This window comes from Cetorhinus maximus, chromosome 5 (assembly GCF_964194155.1).
Source record: "Cetorhinus maximus chromosome 5, sCetMax3.hap1.1, whole genome shotgun sequence".
Classification (NCBI taxonomy): domain Eukaryota; kingdom Metazoa; phylum Chordata; class Chondrichthyes; order Lamniformes; family Cetorhinidae; genus Cetorhinus; species Cetorhinus maximus.
Window position 1 is genome coordinate 29,001,528 of NC_135883.1, and position 22,256 is coordinate 29,023,783.

At 43.6% G+C, this 22,256-nt stretch overlaps 1 protein-coding gene across 2 annotated transcripts in view; it reads right to left on the reverse strand.

The window, feature by feature from the left end:
- The window catches only part of asap2a (ArfGAP with SH3 domain, ankyrin repeat and PH domain 2a), a 211,086-nt gene extending 191,840 nt beyond the window's left edge, over nt 1-19,246 (reverse strand). For both annotated transcript variants that reach the window (XM_078541632.1, XM_078541631.1), the window contains exon 1: nt 18,767-19,246. In XM_078541632.1, the coding sequence (XP_078397758.1) occupies nt 18,767-18,892 (126 nt within the window). In that variant the 5' untranslated portion in view covers nt 18,893-19,246. The remainder of the gene's footprint in view (nt 1-18,766) is intronic.
- Between the last annotated feature and the right edge of the window lie 3,010 nt (nt 19,247-22,256).

A 22,256-nucleotide genomic window follows, 5' to 3' on the forward strand; every position in this document is an offset into this window, starting at 1 on the left:
CAGTGGCAGACACATGGTAGATGAAATTTAGTTGAGAGAAATGTCAAGTGATGCATTTTGGAAGGAAGAATAAAGAGAGGCAATATGAACGAAATGGTTCAACTTTAAACGGCGTGTAGCAGAGACCTGTGGGCTTACATGCACAAATTTTGGAAGTGGTACAAGTTGATAAGGCTGTTAGAAAAAGTTAACCGGATCCATGGCATTTTAACTAGAGGCTGGACATAAAAGAAATAAAGACAGACGAGCTTTCATTTATACAGCACCTTTCACAATCACTGGATCTAAATATCTTGGGAAATCCAATGAAGTACATTTTTAAGAGCAGTCACTGTTGCACTCTAGGAGATGCCATTACTAATTTGCACACCACAACCTCTCACAAACAATGTGATAATGACCAGATCATCGGTTTTCGTGAAGTTGATTGAGGGATAAGTATTTGCCAGAGATAACATGCCTGCTCTTCAAAATAGTGCAAAGGGGTATTTTAGGTTCACCCTAGAGCACAGATGGAAGCTCAGTTTAACATCTCACCCTCTAACAGTGTAGCAGTCCCTCAGCTTAGGTTGTTATGCTCAAGTCCAGGAGTGGGACTTGAACACACAATCTTCTGACTCAGCAGTGAGAGTGCTACTAACTGAGCAACAACCTGTACTCCAGTACAAAAGCAAGGAAGCCATGCTTAATTCACTAGTTAAGCCTCAGCTGGAATATTGTGTCCAATTCCAGGCATCACACTTTAGGCGGGATTTGGATGCTGAAATTTAGATTGATGCCAGGGTTGCAGGATTTCAGTTATGTGAAGAGACTAGAATGTGCTGGAATTGTTCTCCTTCAAGCAGAGAAAGTCAAGGGGAGATTTAATATGTGCTCAAAATCATGAAAGATTTTACTAAGAGTAAATAGGGAGAAACTATTTCCACTAAGATGATGGCCAACACAACATTGCACCTGGTCATCATCTGCTGACAGAATGGTCCACTGCAGTCTACCAGGAAAGACAGCCTGAAGTGTCAATCACAGAAGCAGATCTTACGCAGCCATGTTACTAGCCACTTAGTGTTCAACCCTTCCGGGGGCCTGCACTACCTGCCCATTTCTTCTTGACTGTCTGGTGGTCACCCATTCCCATAGAGAAAATTTGGATTAAATGAGGCATCATGTACGGCTCTGAGACAGAGCTCAATTCAGGAGATTTGGTATACTATAAAAGCGAGGGTGATGGGGAATGGAAAGGCCCAGATAAGGCAGTACTTAACAAACATGCCAATCAAACAGTTACGATTCATCCATCGTTTCAGAACTAAATAAAATATCTCAAGAGACTAAGCAATTGAGAAAAGTGAGGCACCTAGTAACACAAATGTTCATGGATTTTGTGATGAGGGTTTTGAAGAACTGAAGGCAGTAGATCACAGTTGGATAGTGGTAATGAGTGATCATGATACACGTGACAGTGCTATCACACCCACAGGATAATTACAGAGAGTGGGTACGTGAGTGACATATTATAAAGAGGTCTAATAAATGGGGGAAAGTCACAATTGTGGGACATGCAAGAAAAGCTACTGGCAAGTTTAAGTATTGGTTGAATGTTTAGCTTGATGGCCATGAAGTGGGGTCGATTGACTGACAAAATGGGGGAAAAGAGTGAAAAGTAAGAAAACACAGTGGTAGTGATAGTGAGTCTGGGAGTGACTAGTGTCAGAAAACGATCACATACGGGAGAAAGAACTTGCAACGGTGCAAGAGTAAGGTCTTGCAGTAGTAGTAGTCTGGACAGTCTAAGTGGCTGTAGTTTGAATAGATTACACAATGAAATAAAGGCAGTCTCAGAATAGAACTGGAAGCAGAAGTCAAGACCATGAAATTTTGGTGGCTGCCATAAACTTCAGGATAAACTAATAAGAGGCTAAACAAAGGGAGTTAAATAGTTGAAGAAAGTTTGACGTTTATTCTGAGGTACCAGATAAGAGTCAGTCAACCAATTTTGTCGCGTGGTGAATTTGTACTGAACAAGTCCTTGCAGATGGGACTTAGTGCTAACATAGACTGGATTTAAAATGTATTCATTCATGGGATGCACGCATCGCTGGCTAGACCAGCATTTATTGCCCATCCCTAATTGCCCTTGAGAAGGTTGTGGTGAGCTACCATCTTGAAACGATACAATCCACGTGGTGTAGGAACCCCCACAGTACTGTTAGGAAGGGAGTTCCAGGATTTTGACCCAGTGATCCAGATATTAAAGTGGACTCGATTTAGATATTGTTACGCCCATCCTGGTTAATTGCACGGTCTTCACAGAAAGACGATGTTATATCTAAAGAAGAAACAGACCAATTACAAGGCTTGACTGGTCAGTTGAACGGATTGCACACTCAAAGCAGACCAGCTGCTAGCTGTGATGTGTTGGAGTTAAGCACCAGAATGAAACATCCCAAAGTACAGAGTGTTTGAAAAGCAAATAAGACATTATCGAAGTTAAATCTGGATAAATGCGTACTTAAGTTCCCATTCTAAGTGACCCAAAGAACATGTTGTCCTTTAGCTTGGGAAGCTAAGAAGATTTTTTTAAAAGTTGTTATAAGTATACTGGCTGCCGCAACATTAGCTTTTAGGGAAGCAGTGGGTATGGATTCCATTTGTCAAATATTTTAAATGAGGTTCAGTACTAAGGGGATTCTAAAGAGAGTGTAGCCATTGAATGTTATGTAGGTCAATGCTGTCCAATACATTTACCACTCGTTACAAACAGCGAATCAGCCACAGATATGTCGCAAATTGATGCTGTTTATTTTTAGAGCCAACCAATACTGAATTATGTTACAAGTTACAGTGGTATGAGAATGGGAATCACTTGCTAGACCACTATCAGTCATCCATAGTAAATTGAGCAATGAAGAATCAACCACATTGCTGTTAGACAGGAGTCACATGTCGATTGGTCAGACTGTGACTGTGCTTATCAGAATACAGTTCCGTTGTTGGGTTTCTAGTGGCCTAGAAAATGCTGAAGGACCACTTGCTCAAATAAACAAGAAAAATAGCCTGCCTTTCGTTATCTTCTCTGTTGCTGTTCTCTCCAGGTGCCGCTAAATGACGATACATTTAGATCTGTGGGACCACTCTGTGAAGTGCTGTGAAAGCAGGGCCGGCCTTCTGAAGGTCAGCGGTCTGATTACTCTCAATTTCCTTGTGGAAGCTAGTGACACAGAGGATACAAACTGAAGGACTTGGTTTTATTTAGTTGGTAGTCGTCGGCTTTCGCAGAACAGTTGAGGTGCGCGAGTGACAGAGCGCTGCATGTCTGCTCATGAGGGTTAAAAATGTGCAATTTTGGCAAACTGGGGCAATGCAGCAAGATCCAAATGTGTTCAGCCTTTATCTTAATTGACCTATTAAAACAAGTGATTGGCATAACAGATACCTGGGCAAACTATTGCACATGAGCCACATTCAGCACACAGGAGCTTCTAATCCAGCCACCAGCTGCACCAGGGGTTCCAATGGAAGTACGTCAAGGGAAGATGGAGTTGACCAAAGGTCAGCATCTAGAGGCATGCATTTGTCAGCGAGTGCATGTGAAGGGGCACAGAGAGCAGCACAAGGCAAGTGTGCATTCAAGATTATTTGCTAGATTTGCATATGCATATTGGTTTTTCAAGCATAAACACTAGACTTTCAAAACGTCAACTTATTTTTCACCTAGGTTTTTAAACTCTCTTTGAAAAGTCAACTCTTGTACAGTTTTGTTTCCCCATTTTTCTCATTTCCTCAGCTGAAGGTACTGATTCGTGCTGAAGTCTGGTGCCATGGGTGCTAGCAGTCCTTCAGTGCCTTTTCCGAGTGCCCACTTGTCATATGCACGCCTGCACAGTGAATGTTGGCAGACTACTTGCATTTGAACCTGGAACTTCAGGTCAATATTGACATAGTAATACACTGAAGAGTGTCTTTACCCACCAGAATGGTTATATATCTATAATCTATTTTTTAAAAATTGAGCATCTGTGTGTGTCCTATCAACTTATTACATTATAAATTTCTATAGCCAAAATTATAATGGTTCCAGAGATGAGGAACTTCAGTTAAATAGATGAGAGAAGCTGGGGTGGTTCTCCTTAGAGCAAAGAAAGTTAAAGTGTTTTTTTTTATTCATTCAAGGGATGTGGGCTTCACTGGCTAGGCCAGCATTGATTGCCCATCCCTAATTACCCTTGAGAAGGTGATGGTGCGCTGCCTTCTTGAACTGCTGCAGTCCATGTGGTGTAGGTACACCCAATGCTGTTAGGGAGGGAGTTCCAGGATTTTGGCCCGGTGACTGTGAAGGAACAGTGATATATTTCCAAGTCAGGGTGGTAAGTGGCTTGGAGGCAAACTTCCAGGTGGTGTTCCCATGTATCTGCTGCCCTTATCCTTCTAGATGGTAGTGGTCGTGGGTTTAGTAGGTGCTGTCTAAGGAGCCTTAGTGTGTTTTTGCAGTGTATCACAAAAAAAATTTAATAAGTGTTCAAAAGTCATGGAAAGTATTGGATTAGGTAAATAAGGAGAAATTGAAAGGGTCAGTAGCCAGATGACACAGATTTAAAGTAATTGTCAAAAGAACCAGAGGGTAGCCAATTTACAGACCCAGCAAAAACTTGATCAAGGAGTTGGAATATAGAAGAAAATATGCTGCATTGCCGGCAGTGAGTCTCAAGATATGCCTGACTGAAGATCTCCACAGGCCACCTCTGTGACCTTTCAACAAGTCCTTCTACCTCGGTGGGTGGATCCTGGCAAACTGTGTATTTTAAACACATTACAAGGATGGATGGAAGGAAGAATAGAAACCGTGTGACAGCTGTGGTTCAGTTGGCAGCACTCATACCACTGAGTCAGGCAGTTCTGACTTCAAGTCCCACTCCAGAATGTGAGAACAAAAATCAAGGCTCCAGGGCAGTATTGCAGGAATGCTGCACTGCCAGAGATGCCATCTTTCAGGTGAGATGTAAATTCAACTACACGATTAGGTCAGAACATCCAGTGCTATTGTGGCCGTCAGGTAGAGACTTAACTGACAATGCCTCTCTACGTCAATTTTCTGGTTTCATTCTTTACTGCAACCCACTGTTACCTTAACACCCTATAATCATGAAAAAGACAAGTTTTTCATAAATTGCCCATCAGCGTAATTCTGCAAGCAGGTTGGAGGGCCAGAGAATATAACAGAGACAGCTGATATAATGAAACATTTCTAACACTAAGGTATCACCTTCAAGGAAAAATACAATCCAGAAAAACTAGATGAATTTTATGCTTCCTTGAGTGAATCTAAATTCCCAAATATTTGTGTTTTGTTTCACTCCACCTGTGTGAACAAACATTTCCCCTGTTGAAATACAATAAATCCTGCTACATATCCCAGTTAAACTACCAGCATTGCTGGTCCTTATTGCAGATTTCCACAACAAGAATGACATCAGGCTTTGATGCCATTGGGAAGAGGGGTAACCAACTGCATTGTTCACATTAAGCCAAGAGGGCATGTAAAATGGGGTTGTTTGGCTTAATTATTGCAATGAATCATTACGATGGTATAATTATCATAATATGGGTAGTGTCACAAATTTCTCTGCCCAAAGCTAGAGTTGGCCAAAAACCGGACACTCTTTTAAAAAATGTTCCAGGCATCTATTTTAATTTATTAAATTTAAAAAAAATGTACCTGGACAATTCAGTTATGCGCTGCATTGACACAGTGTGCCCCAAGACTAGTTATCAGCTTCACACACCACTCTATCCCACGCTCCAAGAAACCCTTGACCCCATTTGACCCAGCTTGACCTGAACTGCCTATGGCCCGAACCGCCCAGCCCAAAACCCAACACAATCTCGATTCAGAGGTTGCAGGTTTGAGGTAAAACCTGTAAAGCCTTTATGTTTATTTGTACCAACTCACTAGTCCCAGTTCCCTACCCTTTCCACATAACCCTGCAAATATTCTCTCTTCAGGTAACTATCCAATTCTCTTTTGAAATGCACAATTGAATCTGCCTCCACCACACACGCAGTCCAGCCCCTAACAACTCGCTCGGGGTCGGGGGGGTGGGGGGGGCTCTTCTTCACGTTGCAGTGGTTCTTTTGCCAATCACCTTAAATTGGTGTCCTCTGGCTCTCGACCTTTCTGGCAAATGGAGCAGTTTTTCTCTATCTACTCTGTCTAGACTCATAATTTTGAATACCTCCATCAAAGCACCTGTCAATCTTCTCAAAGGAGAACAAACCCAGCTTTTCCAATCTATCCAAGTAACTGAAGTCTCTCATCCCTCGAACCATTCTCATAAATCTTTTCTGTACCTTGTCGATAACATTCAGGCCCATCCTGGAGTGGTGTACCCAGAATTGGGCACAATATTCCAGCTCAGAGAGAACCAGAAAGGTTAATCATAACTTCCTTGCTTTTGTATCCTCCATTTCTATAAATGCCAGCATCCCGTAGACCTTCTTAGCCACTACCTCAACACCTGCCATCTTAAAAAATTTGCATATATATCTCCTAATCTCTGCTCCTGCACCCGCTTTGGAATTGTACTCTTTATTTTATACTGCCACCTTCATTCTTCCTATTAAAATGTACCACTTCATACTTCTCAGCCTTAAATTTCATCTGCCATATATCTGCCCACTCCAGCAGCCTATCTACATCCTCTATCACTATTCTCACAGTTCACAATATTTTCAAATTTTAAAACTGTGTCCTTTGCACCCAAGTCTAGGTTAGTAATATACAGTATATCAAAAGAAGTGGTCAAAGTATCAATTTCTGGGAAACTAACTACATAAACTTCCTCCAGTCCAAAAAACAATCATTCACAACTACTGTTATCTTGTCACTCAGCCAACTTTGTGTCCACTTTCTCTTTTTTTCCATGGGCTTCAATTTTGCTGGCAAGTCTACTATGTGGCATTTTATCAAACAGCTTCTGGAAGTCCATGTACAACACAACCACAATACACATCAACCATCTCTGTCACATCTTCAAAAAAAACTCAATCTTGTTAGTTGAACATGGTATGTTTTAACAAGTCCATGCTGACCTTCCCTAATTAGTCCACATGCCCAAGCGACTGTTAATTTTGTCCCATGTTATCGTTTCTAAAAGCATTCCCACCTCTGAAGTTAAACTGGCTGGCATTATGTTGTTGGGTTTGTCACTACACCCTTTTTGAACAAGCGTGTACAATTGCAATTCTCCAGTCCTCTGTCACTACCCCCATATCTAAGGAGGTTTGGAAGATTATGACCAATACAACTACAATTTCTGTCCTTACTTCCTTCAGCATCATGGGATGCATCCCCTCCAATCCAGACGTCTCAAAAACTTTAAATACAAATCTTAGCTCATCTGGTATCTCAATTATCACCTCTTTCACTGTAACTTTGACAGCATCTTCTTCCTTGCTAAAGACAGTTGCAAAGTACTCATTTAGTGACTTAGCCATGCCCTCGGCCTTATGCATTAGTCTGCTTTTAGGTCCCTAATTGGGCCCACCCCTGCTCTACGTTTTACTATTTATATGCTGATAAAAGGTAACCCAAAACTCTATGGCCAGAATTTTCCATTTGCCGGTCAGGCGGATCCGACCAACTCGGCGGCAGGCGGGCGGGCGATTGCCGCTGAAGAAACAGGCCACGCCACCATTTTCCGCGGGCGGGCCAATTAAGGCCCGCCACATGGGTAAGCGACTCCCGTGGAGAATGGGAAAATAGTCGCGGGGGCGTGCGGCCTCAGACTGCCGTTTCCAATGGGGAACCGGCAGCTTGCATAAAGAGTGGCCAGGCAGCCTGCTCAAGGCAGTGCACCATGGCCACTTGTGGAGAGGGGGAGGGAGGTGCGAGTGGAGAGCAGCATGAGCATGAGCAGGAGGAGGGGGGCAATCTGCAGGAGTGTCCAGCTGGGGGCCACTGTGCCCCCCTCCCCCCCCCCGATTTTCCGATGCATGCTTTGCTGTCCTCCTGCAAGAGGTGGGCATCCATTGGCACCTTCTGTATCCGGAGGATGGGAGGAGGAGGACCCCCCCATGTCACCAGCCAGGCGTGGTAGGAGGTGGGTGCGCTGTAAGCGCCCATTATGTTGTGCGGCGCACTGGCACACAGTGCAGGAAACGATTCAATGATTTGCTGCGCTCTGGAAGGGTGAGTACCATGTCTGCCTTGGCCATTTGACCCAGAAGGCAGCCTTAGCCTTTGACGCACACCCCCCCCACCATGTCTTGCTGTCGTTACTGCATAGGGCATCTGTCGCACGCTGAGTGGGCAAACGGGTACTGACCATGCTTACACCAGCCTTAGTGGTTGAGGAGAAGAAGGGTTCTCCCCGCAGCATATGTTGGTCATCGTGGCATTTGAGTAGTCTGGGGGCAACCTGCAGGGGAGGCCGCACGACACATACTCAGAACTCCAACACATGTCACATTGATGGTAATGAGATGGTGCAAGGGGTGCCTCAAGGTGTTTTGGGCAAGTGCCATCTGCTGGCATCAGCACCACACCTAGTTGCGCCGCCTTGCCATGGGCGCTATGAGCCGTGTGATATTCAAAGTGATGGATGCCGAATGTGTCCAAGGTGGCTGTTGGGCGAAGGGATTGGGACCAGCCGTGCTATCTTCTGGGGACTGATCACCAGTAGTGTGAACAGGAGCCGCTGGAGGCCTCAGATGGGCCACTGTGGTTGGGGTGCGGCGTGCAGACTACAAGAGCGAGCAGCCTCAATAAATCCTCTTCTCTGTTTTGCAGGCAAAAACTCAACACAATGCCCGGGAGCGCCAGAGGACTGGAGGTGGGCACGCCCTCCTGCAGTGCCTCACACCTTTTGAAGAGCAGGCCATGGAGCTGGGCAGCAGTCAGGAGGCCAGGGTGGCAAGGCTGGGGTCCAACGGGCAGGTATTCAAGGTCCACAGTCCCATCCATTCTGTCTGCACACCATCCAAACCACTGACGGTTGCTGCAATCGTTAATGCTGAAACAATGCTCATTCACAGACTGAGACATTCTGACGTGTGGGTCATACAGAAGGGGCCCTCATCCTCTTGAGGAATCACGTCTCCACCACCTTCCAAAGTCACCTTATCCCATTTGTGACCACTATCACCATGGTCTAACATGCTATTGGATCGTTGCTGCACAGCCAAAGACTTATTTCATCTGAGAGGTTTGGGACCCCCAGCACCCTTTCAGCCAGTGCACCCCACATTACTTTGTCCAAAAGGTCCTCAGCACCTCAGCTGTGAACATCATGGCACTCAACTTAGATGAATGCCACCACGTTACTCATCCCTGCGCCAAGGGGAAATGTTGCCTTCTGCCCACCCGGTCAATGCCCCTCCTTACGGAATGAAGGCAAATAATGTGACCTCTCAATCTCCTGTGATCGATGGCAAATGTCACTACTGTTCACGATGTTTCCTCAGCCCCCCAACTATCCAGGCCAGAATGCATCCAGATCAGGCACTCTCCCCACTCCTATGGTTCATAACATGCCATGTGGCATTCCTGAGGCCATCTGACCAGCCTGTCTGCATGTGCGTTTAATGTTTGGGGCTCGTCTTGACTGTTTTTCACCTCACCAATGTTCTTCTCCCTAGGGTCTTGAAGGGTGAGTGACTTATGAGGCTGGGGGGGAAAGGGATGAAAGGTTGAACTGAATGTACACTAACTGATGCACTGTCCTTGTTGTTAATTTCAGCATCACCACCAGAGCGACCCACACCTCGACCCCGCGGCCCCCCCTCCATACCTGAGGGCCAACAAGTGCAACTTGCGGCACGTCATTTCAGCCAGCCAGGCACCAGCGCAGACACACACGCCTCAGTGGGGACTTTACTGTCGGCTAGTGTCGCGGATCACAGTGGAGAGGGGATATCAATATCACTGGAGGAGCTGGTAGGGGCAGAGTGTGCCGATGGCTCCAGCAGCTGGAGGGCTGCATGGGACGAGGCACATGCTGAGTTCGGCACTGATGACGTGCCTCTGGAGTTGTCCCTATTGCAGCAGCTGCAGGAAAGGCGGCAGGAAGTGCGTTTGCATCTGGCAGGGTTGCATGAGGGAACGGTTCAGTTGCTCTCTGCGACAGAGGAGTCTAGGCAGAGTGCACGTGAAGAATCCGCCCTCAGGGCAGAGCATCAGGATTCCTTCAATAAGAGATTGGCAACTCTCAGAGGGGCTTTCACCAAATGGATCAAAATATGATTGGGTTACGCTCTGACCTGCAAGCCCTCATAGCGGTTCTGGCCACAGGTGGTGTTTTCCATTGTGGGAGATGTTGTGGACACCAAGCGCCAGCACTCGGTGCCCCTTGCATCTGCAGTGAACAGGGAGGTAGATTTGGACCTCACGTCGGTGCAGCAGCTGCCTGCCATCGCTGCAAGCTCCTCTCATGGTCTCCGGATGAGGGCAGCAGCTCCTGCGCCCCTCTGCCAGTCAACGTTTCTTCCGTTGAGGCTGCGACAACTGGGAAGGTGCCAGTTCTGGAACTGGCCACTGCTTCCCAGGCGGGGCTATCACACGCTCCACGGGCCAGAGGACGCCCGCCAAGGTCATCGAGCCCAATAGGACGCCACAATCAGCAGGCTGTCTCTGAAGCCACTCCGAGCGATGGAGCTGCACTTAGACGTAGCACCCGAAAACGTAAGCATAAGGCACCTTAGGCACTCCACGGGTATGTCACTGGTGATTGTGTTGCCCTTAGAACAGGGGCCCATATTTTTGTGATCACTAACAAGTGGTGTGCGTTTTTGTTTTGAACAAAATAAAGTCCACCTTTGTAACCATGGCTGAGGGTCTTTTGTTTGTGGTGCATTTTTCTTTTTCACAGATTTATCATGAGTGTTTGAGTGGACATTGATGTTTCTGTACTAAGCCCTTATTTGCAGCTGAACAGGTGGAAGGCTGCCTTCCGGACTGAATATTGAGTTCAACAATTTTAGATCATGAACTCTCTCCTCCATCCCCACCCCCTTTCCGACCCCCCCACCTTTTTTTTTCCAATAATTTATATATATTTTTCTTTTCCCACCTATTTCCATTATTTTTAAATGTATTTCCATCTATTGTTTTATCTCTTTTTTGATTCCTTCACCCCACCCCATCCCCACTAGGGCTATCTGTACCTTGCTTGTCCTGCTTTCTACCCTTAATTAGCACATTCCTTAGGTAATATCACCACCTTCAACACCTCTTTGTCCTTTTGTCTGTGACATCTTTTGGTTATCTCCACCTATCACTGGCCCTCTATCCAGCTCTACTTGTCCCACCCCACCTTAAACCAGCTTATATTTCACCTCTCTTCTATTTTTACTTAGTTCTGTTGAAGGGCCATATGGACTCAAAACGTTAACTGTGTTCCTCTCCGCAGATGCTGCCAGACCTGCTGAGTTTTTCCAGGTATTTTTGTTTTTGTTTTGGATTTCCAGCATCCGCAGTTTTTTGCTTTTATCTGACAGATATAGTTAGCTGTCTCCCTTGAGAGTCGGAGCTTCCTTCGGCACTGCACCTCAATCATACTGAGGTAGCTGCTTCGCCGCCTGTATACCCTGGCAGCAGGATAGTGGCAACTTCTGCGGACCCTTGCACCTTGGACAACCTCTTGGCCCTGCGCCCTTTGTGCCTGCGCCTGGCCTCCCAAAGGTGGCTCCCCTGGAGGCTGATTGTCCAGTCCTGGCCTCCTCCTTATTCTATCCCTCCCTTCCTCCTCGGGGGAGCTTCCTCCAGTGGAGATGTCAGAACCCATTTCCCCAGGCTAAATGGAGGCCTCCAGAAAGCTGCAGGCCCGAGAAAAATTACTGTCTGCAGACTGGTTTCAAAGTACACAAGAAGCTCTTGGAAATCGATGAGAACTACTAACAATCACACAGGCAACTTTTAAACACTTTCATCAATTATAACTTCGTCAAAAACATGAACAACCCCTCTGAGTCCACATATCCCGACACTGCAAAAGTTCTCTTAAATAATCTCTTACCCGCCTTCCCGTTGGGCCCGTGCGCCGACCCGAAGTTCACACGGGCCCCTCAAAAGCGTACGCAATTAGCAAGTTAAGGGGCTTAACGAGCCCTTCAATTAATGGCAGGCAAACTGAGCGCGCCCGCCCACCAAAATATCGCGATGGCGCGTGCGACGTCAGCGCGCGTCATTTTATGTGCTGACGTGTGGGCTATGCCATCCTCACGTCAGCCGGAAAATTCTGGCTTATGTTAGCTGCCAGTCTCTTCTCATATCTCACTCTGCCTCTTGGACTTCCTTTTTCACTTCCCTCTGACCTTTCTATATTCAGCCTAGGTCTCATCTGAATTATCAAAATGACATTTGTCATACACCCAACTGAGGGCATCCTGGCTAAGTTTGCAGATGATACAAAGATAGGTGGAGGGACAGGTAGTATTGAGGAGGCAGGGAGGCTGCAGAAGGATTTGGACAGGTTAGGAGAATGGGCAAAGAAGTGGCAGATGGAATACAACGTGGGGAAGTGTGAGGTCATGCACTTTGGTAGGAAGAATAGAGGCATAGGCTATTTTCTAAATGGGGAGAGAATTCAGAAATCTGGAGTGCAAAGGGACTTGGGAGTCCTAGTCCAGGATTCTCTTAAGGTTAACTTGCAGGTTGACGCAGTAGTTAGGAAGGCAAATGCAATGTTGGCATTTATTTCAAGAGGACTAGAATATAAAAGCAGGGATGTGCTGCTGAGGCTTTATAAGGCTCTGGTCAGACCACGTTTAGAATATTGTGAGCAATTTTGGGCCCCGTTTCTCAGGAAGGATGTGCTGGCCCTGGAGAGGGTCCAGAGGAGGTTCACGAGAACGATCCCAAGAATGAAAGGCTTAACATATGAGGAACGTTTGAGGACTCTGGGTCTATACTCGATGGAGTTTAGAAGGATGAGGGGGGATCTGATTGAAACTTACAGAATACTGAAAGGCCTGGATAGAGTGGACGTCGGGAAGATGTTTCCATTAGTAGGAGAGACTAGGACCCGAGGGCACAGCCTCAGAGTAAAGGGAAGACCTTTTAGAACAGAGATGAGGAGAAACTTCTTTAGCCAGAGAGCGGTGAATCTATGGAATTCGTTGCCACAGAAGGCTGTGGAGGCCAGGTCATTAAGTGTATTTAAGACCGAGATAGATAGGTTCTTGATTGCTAAGGGGATCAAAGGTTACGGGGAGAAGGCGAGAGAATGGGGTTGAGAAACTTATCAGCCATGATTGAATGGCGGAGCAGACTCAATGGGCCGATTGACCTAATTTCTGCTCCTATGTCTTATGATCTTATGCTTCATCTTACTCTGTCTCTCTTTTTTGTCACCCAGGGAGCCCTGGCTTTAGTTCCTCTACCATCCCCCCTTGTGGGAATTTACCTCAACTGTACCCAAACTATCTCCTCTTTAAAGATATTGTTTCATTACAGTTTTGTCTCCAATCTTTGATTCCAACTTACCTGGATCAGATCCATTCTCACCCCAAAGAACTTGGCCCTCCTCCAAATAGATGTGTAAAGGTTGGTTGCAATTCTTTTACCACCTGGCTTTCTGGAGTGCAACACCCACCAGTTATCCCACTGGTTATCCCATCATTCAAGTTGATGAGTAGGAGACATGATTGCCAGTTAAGTTTATCAACAACACAGTATCGGAGAACATTCCTTTTTTAAAAAGGGGGAATAATTGCTGAAATAGAGTCATGCTATCAAAGCTTTTTGACTTGAACTCATTAGGATAGCTCACAAGAATTCTCCAACTGTAACAAGGGAACAACAATTTATCCTGCATAAGAGAGCGCTGATTGGTTGGCAAGTGGACTCTGATTGGTGGAGGCGTTGCCATGAAGAATGCAGCATGAAACAGTTAACTGCCCAGCTTTGTTCGAATTCAAACATATGTTCACATATAGAGCCCTGTCCTTTGCAGACAAAAGGAACATGTCCACAGATTCTGGCTTTTTGAACTAAACAGAAGTTTAAGGAACAGCCATTGCCTGGTTCAATCCCCAAGGCAATGTCTTGGGCAATCGGAGTCAACCTGCTGGTTTGAATTCGAACAAAGCTGGGCAGTTAACTGTTCCATGCTGAATTCTCCATGGCAACACCTTCACCAATCACAGTCTACTTGCCAACCAACCAACATTCTTTTCTCATGCAGTATAAATTGTTGTTCCCCCGTTACAGTTGGAAAATTCTTGCGAGCTATCCTGTTGAGTGCAAGACGAAAAGCTTTGATAGCATATCTTGTTTTTCAGCAATACTCTAGTTCTGTACTACCAAAGGGGAATAAATTAAAGATTAAGAAAATATTAGCAAGACAAGTATCACTCTGAATGGAGACACTACATAAGGAAAGGAGAAAACAAGCAAGAGAAAAAAATCTAATCATAAAGGCACATATATAATTCATTTCAGTAACTTATAAAAATATTACACATAAATTATTAAACAAAAATGTTATGCAGTTTTAAAGAGAATGTCAATTGTCATTAAACAATCCTTGTGTGTATTTCAATAACATTCTATATTCAGTCAAATAAAAAAAATCCCGGTGATATCAATATCAAGGTGAGGGGCAGGAGGTTTAGGGGGGATGTGAGGAAAAACTTTTTTACCCAGAGGGTGGTGACAGTCTGGAATGCACTGCCTGGGAGGGTGGTGGAGGCAGGTTGCCTCACACCCTTTAAAAAGTACCTGGATGAGCACTTGGCACGTAATAACATTCAAGGCTATGGGCCAGGTGCTGGTAAATGGGATTAGGTAGGTAGGTCATGGTGTTTCACACGTGTCAGTGCAGACTCGATGGGCCGAAGGGCCTCTTCTGCACTGTGATTCTGCAGTAGTAATGATGGTGAAACTTTCACTGTTCACAGTCATTACTCCTCTGAAACTAACAGCAACTTCTGCAGTCTGTAAACATGCAGTTAAGTGTGGAAATCTCTTGCATTCCCCCAACACACACACAATACAATCATGGTAAAGATCACTCCACTTCCACTATCATGCTCATAGCCTTGCTATAAATACCCTTTAAAATCTTACACCTTGCTGGATGAAGTGTAACTACGTTTTTAAGTTCATACTTACTGCTAAACAACTACACCGCCCCTGAAAAACAAATTTTATATTTGTGGAATGCTAAATTTCCCAAGATAGATGTTAAACATTGAGAAGTTCCACATTTTTATGATACTTTAGTATTTAGTATTAAGCTTTATCCCACTTATTATCTGTAAAATTTGAAAATTAAAAAATGAAGGACCTCCTGGTATGTTGTCATTGAAATATTCTCAGTGTAATTCGTTACTTAATGACATCACTGTCCTTGGATGCCTGGAAAGCCACTTGACTTGGTGTCAGATTCAAATTGATGTCAGGAAAGGGGAAATCTGCATCAGAGAGATTACTAGATCTTTGTGGGTAGCTATCTTCGAAGTCAGAGCGGGTGCTGTTGGGTCACCAAAGGCAAACTCCAGACTTTTACTTTAGAACAGAAAATTCAACTATTGGGTGAATTGGGTGAAACTTTTAACAGCTGGCTATCCTATTGGAATCATTACAAAGAAAAGGGATTCTTTCAGAGTTCATTTATTTCAGATCTTTGATGTTAATAGGCTTACTGTAAAAATCAAACACCAAATCAAATATCCAAAATGAATAGTTCAATTTATTCAAAACACATTAAAGATACACTTTACGATTACTGCAAGGTATGTGCCTGGATCAGAAAATCTTCTGCATTATGGCCCTTCAGCAATAAAATTATAAATCTGTAATGATATATCCTGAAAGGCAACATTAAAACCACATGATTTTACAAAAATGAATCTTAATTCTTCTACAAGGAGCTACTCCTTCATTTTTATGCTATGTTTAAAATGTGTTTTGGAATAAAAACTCTGCTACAATCTCTCCATTTATAAATACTAGTTAATACAAAACAAAGTGTTGCATTTATCTGGTCCAAGTTCTCCTCTTTGTGCAATGCTACTGATTTCAACCTTCCATCTCATTCCATATAGAAAATTCCTCTTGGTATTTAGCTACTCTCTCCCTTGTTCATATCCCTAAATCCACAAACCTTCTGTTCCGATTCTAAAAATGCAAGAATCTTTGCAGCTTACTAATATAATTATGTTCTATGAATAGGCTTTATATAAAATATCGTATAAATGTCTAATGTGGAACAGTGAAGCGTCAATTCGTAATAAACTATGCCCTAGTAAATGCCAACCTTTACCGTTGCATACTGTTCAGTATACTATAAACGCTACTTGATTACACAGCCAAGCTCACCCATTTATGCTAGAATATTAATAGTGTCAGTTATATCCTGTGTTTTAAAATTATAAACTGCACACTCAAAAATAGGCTAGCAACAAGAGGAACCATTAGTCATAACCACAAGATTATGTCAGTAAGTAACACACAAACAAAAGAATTCCCAATATTCCATAAAGTAAAAGACTTGACAGCTGATTATATTTACGGTGCAAAGAAATCCCTGTAGTCTTCAAAACAGCATTTAATTAAAGGAATGTCATTTTAAATTATTTCCTTTAAAAAAGCCACTAAAATATATTTCCCACTCAGCCACATTTTTCTTGGTAGCTTTAAAAATAAATTGATCACAGAATGTCCCTATTCCATAATGTTAATTTTAATGAAACAAGCTAATTTATCACATAATTATATTCAGCATTCCTTTTGAGCTATGCTAGCCTTTCTGTCCTATGGCATTTTGAAAAAGATAACATTGAGAAAATAGATGTACAAGAACAAATAGCAACACTGTAGAGAATAATGCATTCACATGCCAAGTGGTGCACAGAAAACCAATGGCTGTCAAATGAGTTTTATATGTTAGGCATCTGCACCCATTGATTTTTTTTTTGCTGTACATTTTTGCTGAACACTTGGCAACTCCAAGGATTAAAAAGGCAACAAAATGAATCTGCTTACAGTTCTAGTACATAGTGGAATAGAACACACAAGGTTCCCTACTGAATTAAATATAGTCTTTTTTCAAAATGCAAGGTTGAAATGTTACAGGTAACCTCAAAATTTTTAACTCATCTACATTAAACAACTTTTTTAAAGAATGTGAATGTAGCACAAGATAATTCATGTAACAAATACATCTCTTCCAAATCAAAAATGTTTTTGCGCAAGTAAATTAAAACTGTGTGCATATGTTGGCTTTACGCAACACAACACAATATTGTATATACACAAGATACATGTATATTTTTAAGACACTGAAAGATACTGGAATACACGAGAAATCAATGTGTTTATACAACTGATACTAAATAAGCAAAATTGGCTGGCATTTGACTTTAATTCATCTAAATCCAATAGTTGCAAGGCAGTGATTCTACAATGTTTGTAAACACAAGCAGACCTGTTTTTTCAAACTAAGCATAGGCTGCTTCAACAATTTTTATTGTAACAGAAGAAGTCCCAAGACTATAGCATGTGCAAAGCTTAACTGCTGTGTTCACATCAAAATTGAATACTTCTGTTAATACACCATGTATATGTATTTACACATATAAAGGAACTGCTTTAAATTAAACTTGTTTCTCGCACACATAACTGTAAAATATTTATAAAATTTGAATTCAACACAACTCAACAATCAAGACTGGAGTTGGAAAAGAGGATTTCATCAGGCTAAATGGTGGAAATGCAACACCACATATAATTTCATACACTTAAATTGTTATATTTTAAAGATGCCTTACAACAATAAATGCAGATTTAGATGTGCTTATTCCAACATATATATCTGGCGCTAATCATTCGCCAGTTTCAAAATATATATTTTTAGCAGGGCAAATATTTGTCTGAACAAAGAGCCAGTTTCATCCCGTCAGACGCTTTTGTTTTTGTGCCCATTAAAGGCTGTGAAATTGTTTTCCCACCAAACCATAATCATGCAACTAATTTAATCACCGATAACAACACATTAGCAAACAGACCCAAACTATGTAAATGAAACCTCCTTTCTTGGGAGGAATCATTTCGTTCCTTAAAAATTGTAAATATTACACTATTTTGAGAGCTTGGCTTTTATTACGAGTGCAGCAAAAACAATTTTATTAGAGCGCGCACACATCGTCGACCAACGCAAACCACTGCTGAACAGACTCTCCCAAATATACTGGTTTAATAAGGCATTGCAGCACATATCTCTAAAAGAAAATATTCAGGTATTCTTCTGTAAACCTCTCGCTGGTTGTAAATCTCTCAAAGTTTCACTTTAATCACTTTTAATAAAAGCGAGATAATGCAATTAGATTGATGCCAATGTAGTGCATTGTCTCAATCAAAGGCAAAAAAGCACAATCCCTGTGCCCGAATTAGCTAAAATAACTGAACTGGGGAGGAGGTGCATGTACCACTTCCAGCCTTGTCCGATGCCCTATTTCCAACATATTGTTTTCCTTTTAATGTGATACCTTCCTCTCCACCACCACCACCACCACCTCTCCCTCTCGGTAAGACTGCTCGATTATTTCCCCTCAGGCTTCCGAGGCTAATGTCAGTGCAGCGTTGCCACGGATTCACATTTGACTCGCCACAGCCAGATCAGGGCTGGTAGGGGCGGACTCACTGAAACACATCGGATGGGAAAGGGAAGGAGAAACAAGCCGAGCTGGCGGCCACCGTGGCGGTGAATGTTTGCAGCTCCTCAACCCGATTGCTCCATTTATTTGTTTAGTGAGGAGGGTTGCATCTTACCTCCTCCAAGGCAGCCACCGTGTTCTTGCACTGACTCATTTTGGTGGTGAAGCTGGAGGCAGTTGGAGATTTGTAGTCCTCGTTCGTCTCGGTCACGAATTCCAACACTGTGATCTGGTCCGGCATCGTCAACTCCTCTTTTCGATAATAGGCTTAAATCTCCTATCCTTTTTCGCGGTGTTTGTTTTTGTTTGGTCTTGTTTTTTTTTCACATCAGTAGTTTGTGTGCGCGTATGCAGAGACCGGGCTGTGGTGAAAAGTTCAGCAGCGTTTTCCAACCGACGCGATTCCAGCGCTCGAGCTCGCACTGCTCGGGCCGGAGGGGAGGGACTTCGGAACGCGCAGGCGCTGCTCCTCGCTCCAACTTGACCGTTCGCTCCGCTGCCAGACGCGCCTTTTTTCTCAATGAGGTCAAATGAAAACTGAGGCGCAAGCGCAAGAATGGATCCTGTACCTTCCTTTGCTCGCGCTCTTACGCATGAGCACACAGTTCCGGACTGGGGGAAGAGGGGAGGCGAGTGCGCACGCGCACGCTATCTCTATTCTTTAATGGACTGGGGTGAGGGGGAGGGTGTTGGGCTCATGAACAATGAGCCAGGAAGCAGCATTTCCGGCACGTGAAATTGTATCAGCTTCAGGGAGGATTGCTGGTGTGTGACGAGGAAATTATTGTTTTTTTAAAATTTATTGTGGAATGGGGCTGGTTTGCAATTAATTCCAGTTGTGCACAAACAATGGTAAGAATCATTGTAAAATAAAGTGATCACATCGTTCAGCTCTTGTTTTAATTCTGAGATTTCTGCAAAATATAGGATTCTTTTAGTTGCTAAAATCTGAAAAATATTCTTGTCGGTTCTAATTTTGTGTATACCTAAGAAGCTCCAATCGCTTAGTCATGGGTGAATTATTCGAGACTGGCAACCAGAACTATTCACGCCCTCACTACTCATCCTTGGTGATGTGACATACACACTGATAGGAAATTACAACACCTGATTGTTGCATTTTAGCGCGCAAGTACTTATAAGGATGTAGTCTGGGATGTCAATGAGCTCCTTAATGGCCTGTAGCGCTGTACAATTTTGCTCGTCACTGAAATTGATGAGAAATGTTGCCAACGTACCAACTGTGCGGTTCGATGGAAATACCTGGAAAAACTCAGCAGGTCTGATAGCATCTGCGGAGAGGGATACAATTAACGTTTCAAGTCCGAATGACTCTTCATCAGAACTAAGGAAAATCGAAAAGAGGTGAAATATAAGCTGGTTTAAGGGGGGTTGGGACAGGTAGATCTGGATAGAGGGCCAGTGATAGGTGGAGATTGCCAAAAGATGTCATAGACAACAGGACAAAGAGGTGTTGACAGGTGATATTAGCTAAGAAATGTGCTAATGGGGACATTAAGGGTAGAAAGCAGGACGAGCAAGGGACAGATAGCTCTAGTGGAGGTGGGGGGGATCTAAATAGGCTAAAAGGTAGAGATAAAACAATGGATGGAAATACATTTAAAAATAATGGAAATAGGTGGGAAAAGAAAAATATATATAAATTATTGGAAAAAGGGGTATGGGAAAGGGGAGGGGGGAATGGAGGAGAGAGTTCATGATCTAAAGTTGTTGAACTCAATATTCAGTCCGGAAGGCTGTAAAGTACCTAGTCGGAAGATGAGGTGCTGTTCTTCCAGTTTGCGTTGAGCTTCACTGGAACATTGCAGCAGGCCAAGGACGCACATGTGGGCATGAGAGCAGGGTGGTGTGTTGAAATGGCAAGCGACAGGGAGGTCTGGGTCATGCTTGTGGACAGACTGAAGGTGTTCCGCAAAGCAGTCACCCAGTCTGTGTTTGGTCTCTCCAATGTAGAGGAAACCGCATTGGGAGCAGCGAATGAAGTAGGCTAAATTGAGGGAAGTGCAAGTGAAATGCTGCTTCACTTGAAAGGAGTGTTTGGGCCCTTGGACGGTGAGGAGGGGGGAAGTAAAGATTTAAGAGAATTGATAAAAGAACCAGAGGGGAGAGGAGGAGACATTTTTTTAAAAATAAACAGCAAATTGTTACATTCTGAAATGCACTGGCTGAAAGGGCGATGGAAGCATATTCAACAGCAACTTTTAAATGGAATAATTACTTGATAAGAAAAAAAATTGCAGGGGAATGGGACTAATTGGACAGCTCTTTCAAAGGGCTGGCGCCAGGAAGTATTGAAGAAAATTAGGGAGTTCTTCCATTGCCCACATCAATACTGTTTGGAAATCTTGCTTGTAAGTATAAATAACTTGCATTTATATCATTCCCTTAATGTAGTGAAACATCTTAAGGGGCTTCAAAGGAGCAGTATCAAACAAAAATTGACACCGAACAGCATAATGAAATATTAGGACAACTGACCAAAAGCTTGGACAAAAATTTGGGAAGCGATAATATGCTCAAAGGCTTCAGACAGAAAAGAGAGGTTGGAGATAGGGTGATCATTTGCAAGGACAGAGGAGTTAAGGATGTGTTTCTGGAAGGGAGGCAGCAGATCAGGACAGAACCTGAGGAGGGGGAACAGTTAACAATGTTATAATATAGAAATAATGAGAAAAGAAAATTGACTGCCCACTGAAGCTGCTCAATGTGATCTCTTCTTTCTATGATAACATGACATGATGGGTAAGGTCAGCAATGATGCAACAACATCAGAACCTTTGAGATCCGTGGTGGGGTCAAACAGGGTTACGTTTTTGCATATTGCCCTGGCAGCAAATGGACAGACTCTCCCACACCTATAAAGAGGTTGGTTTGACCATCAGCAACATGAAGAAAAATGACGGTCCAGATTGTTGTCATACCGCCATCTATCAGCATTGACAATGTGACACTGGAGGTTGTTGATAGCTTCACATATCTAGACTCCACAGCTTCACTGCCTCAGATCTATCCTCTACGTCTCATGGCAGGATAAGGTCAGCAACTCAGAAGTCCAGGAACATGCCAATTCCATCAGCAAACATTAATTACTAAGCCAACAACATTTGCGTTCATTGAATGGATGATGGTCATTTACCCAAAGACCTCCTGTATGGCCACTGGGTCACAACCTCCTTGGGTGTCTATAAGGACACCTGAAAATGAGATATGAAGATGGTGGACATTGACACTAACAGCCAAGAGACTGTTGATGACAACTGTGACCTCTGGAGGCTGACTGTTTGGAATGGCATTGGAAGAGGCATGCAGAAAAGAAAAGATTAGCTAGCTGAGTTGAGGGCCCAGAGAAAACCGAGGCCAGCGAATCATGCACCCTCTCAGTCCACTGTCTTCCTCTGCAGCATATGTGGCAGAGATTGCCATGCCAGTGTGGGACTCCTTAGTCACGTCAGGTGATGCTTAGCACAGAGTTGACCACCACGGCACAAATCATCATCTTACGAGATGAAAGGCTGCCATCACCAATAGTACTCCTCAGTGAGCAATCTCAGACAGGTTGGGAAAGAGGAACTGCTCTAGGGTCC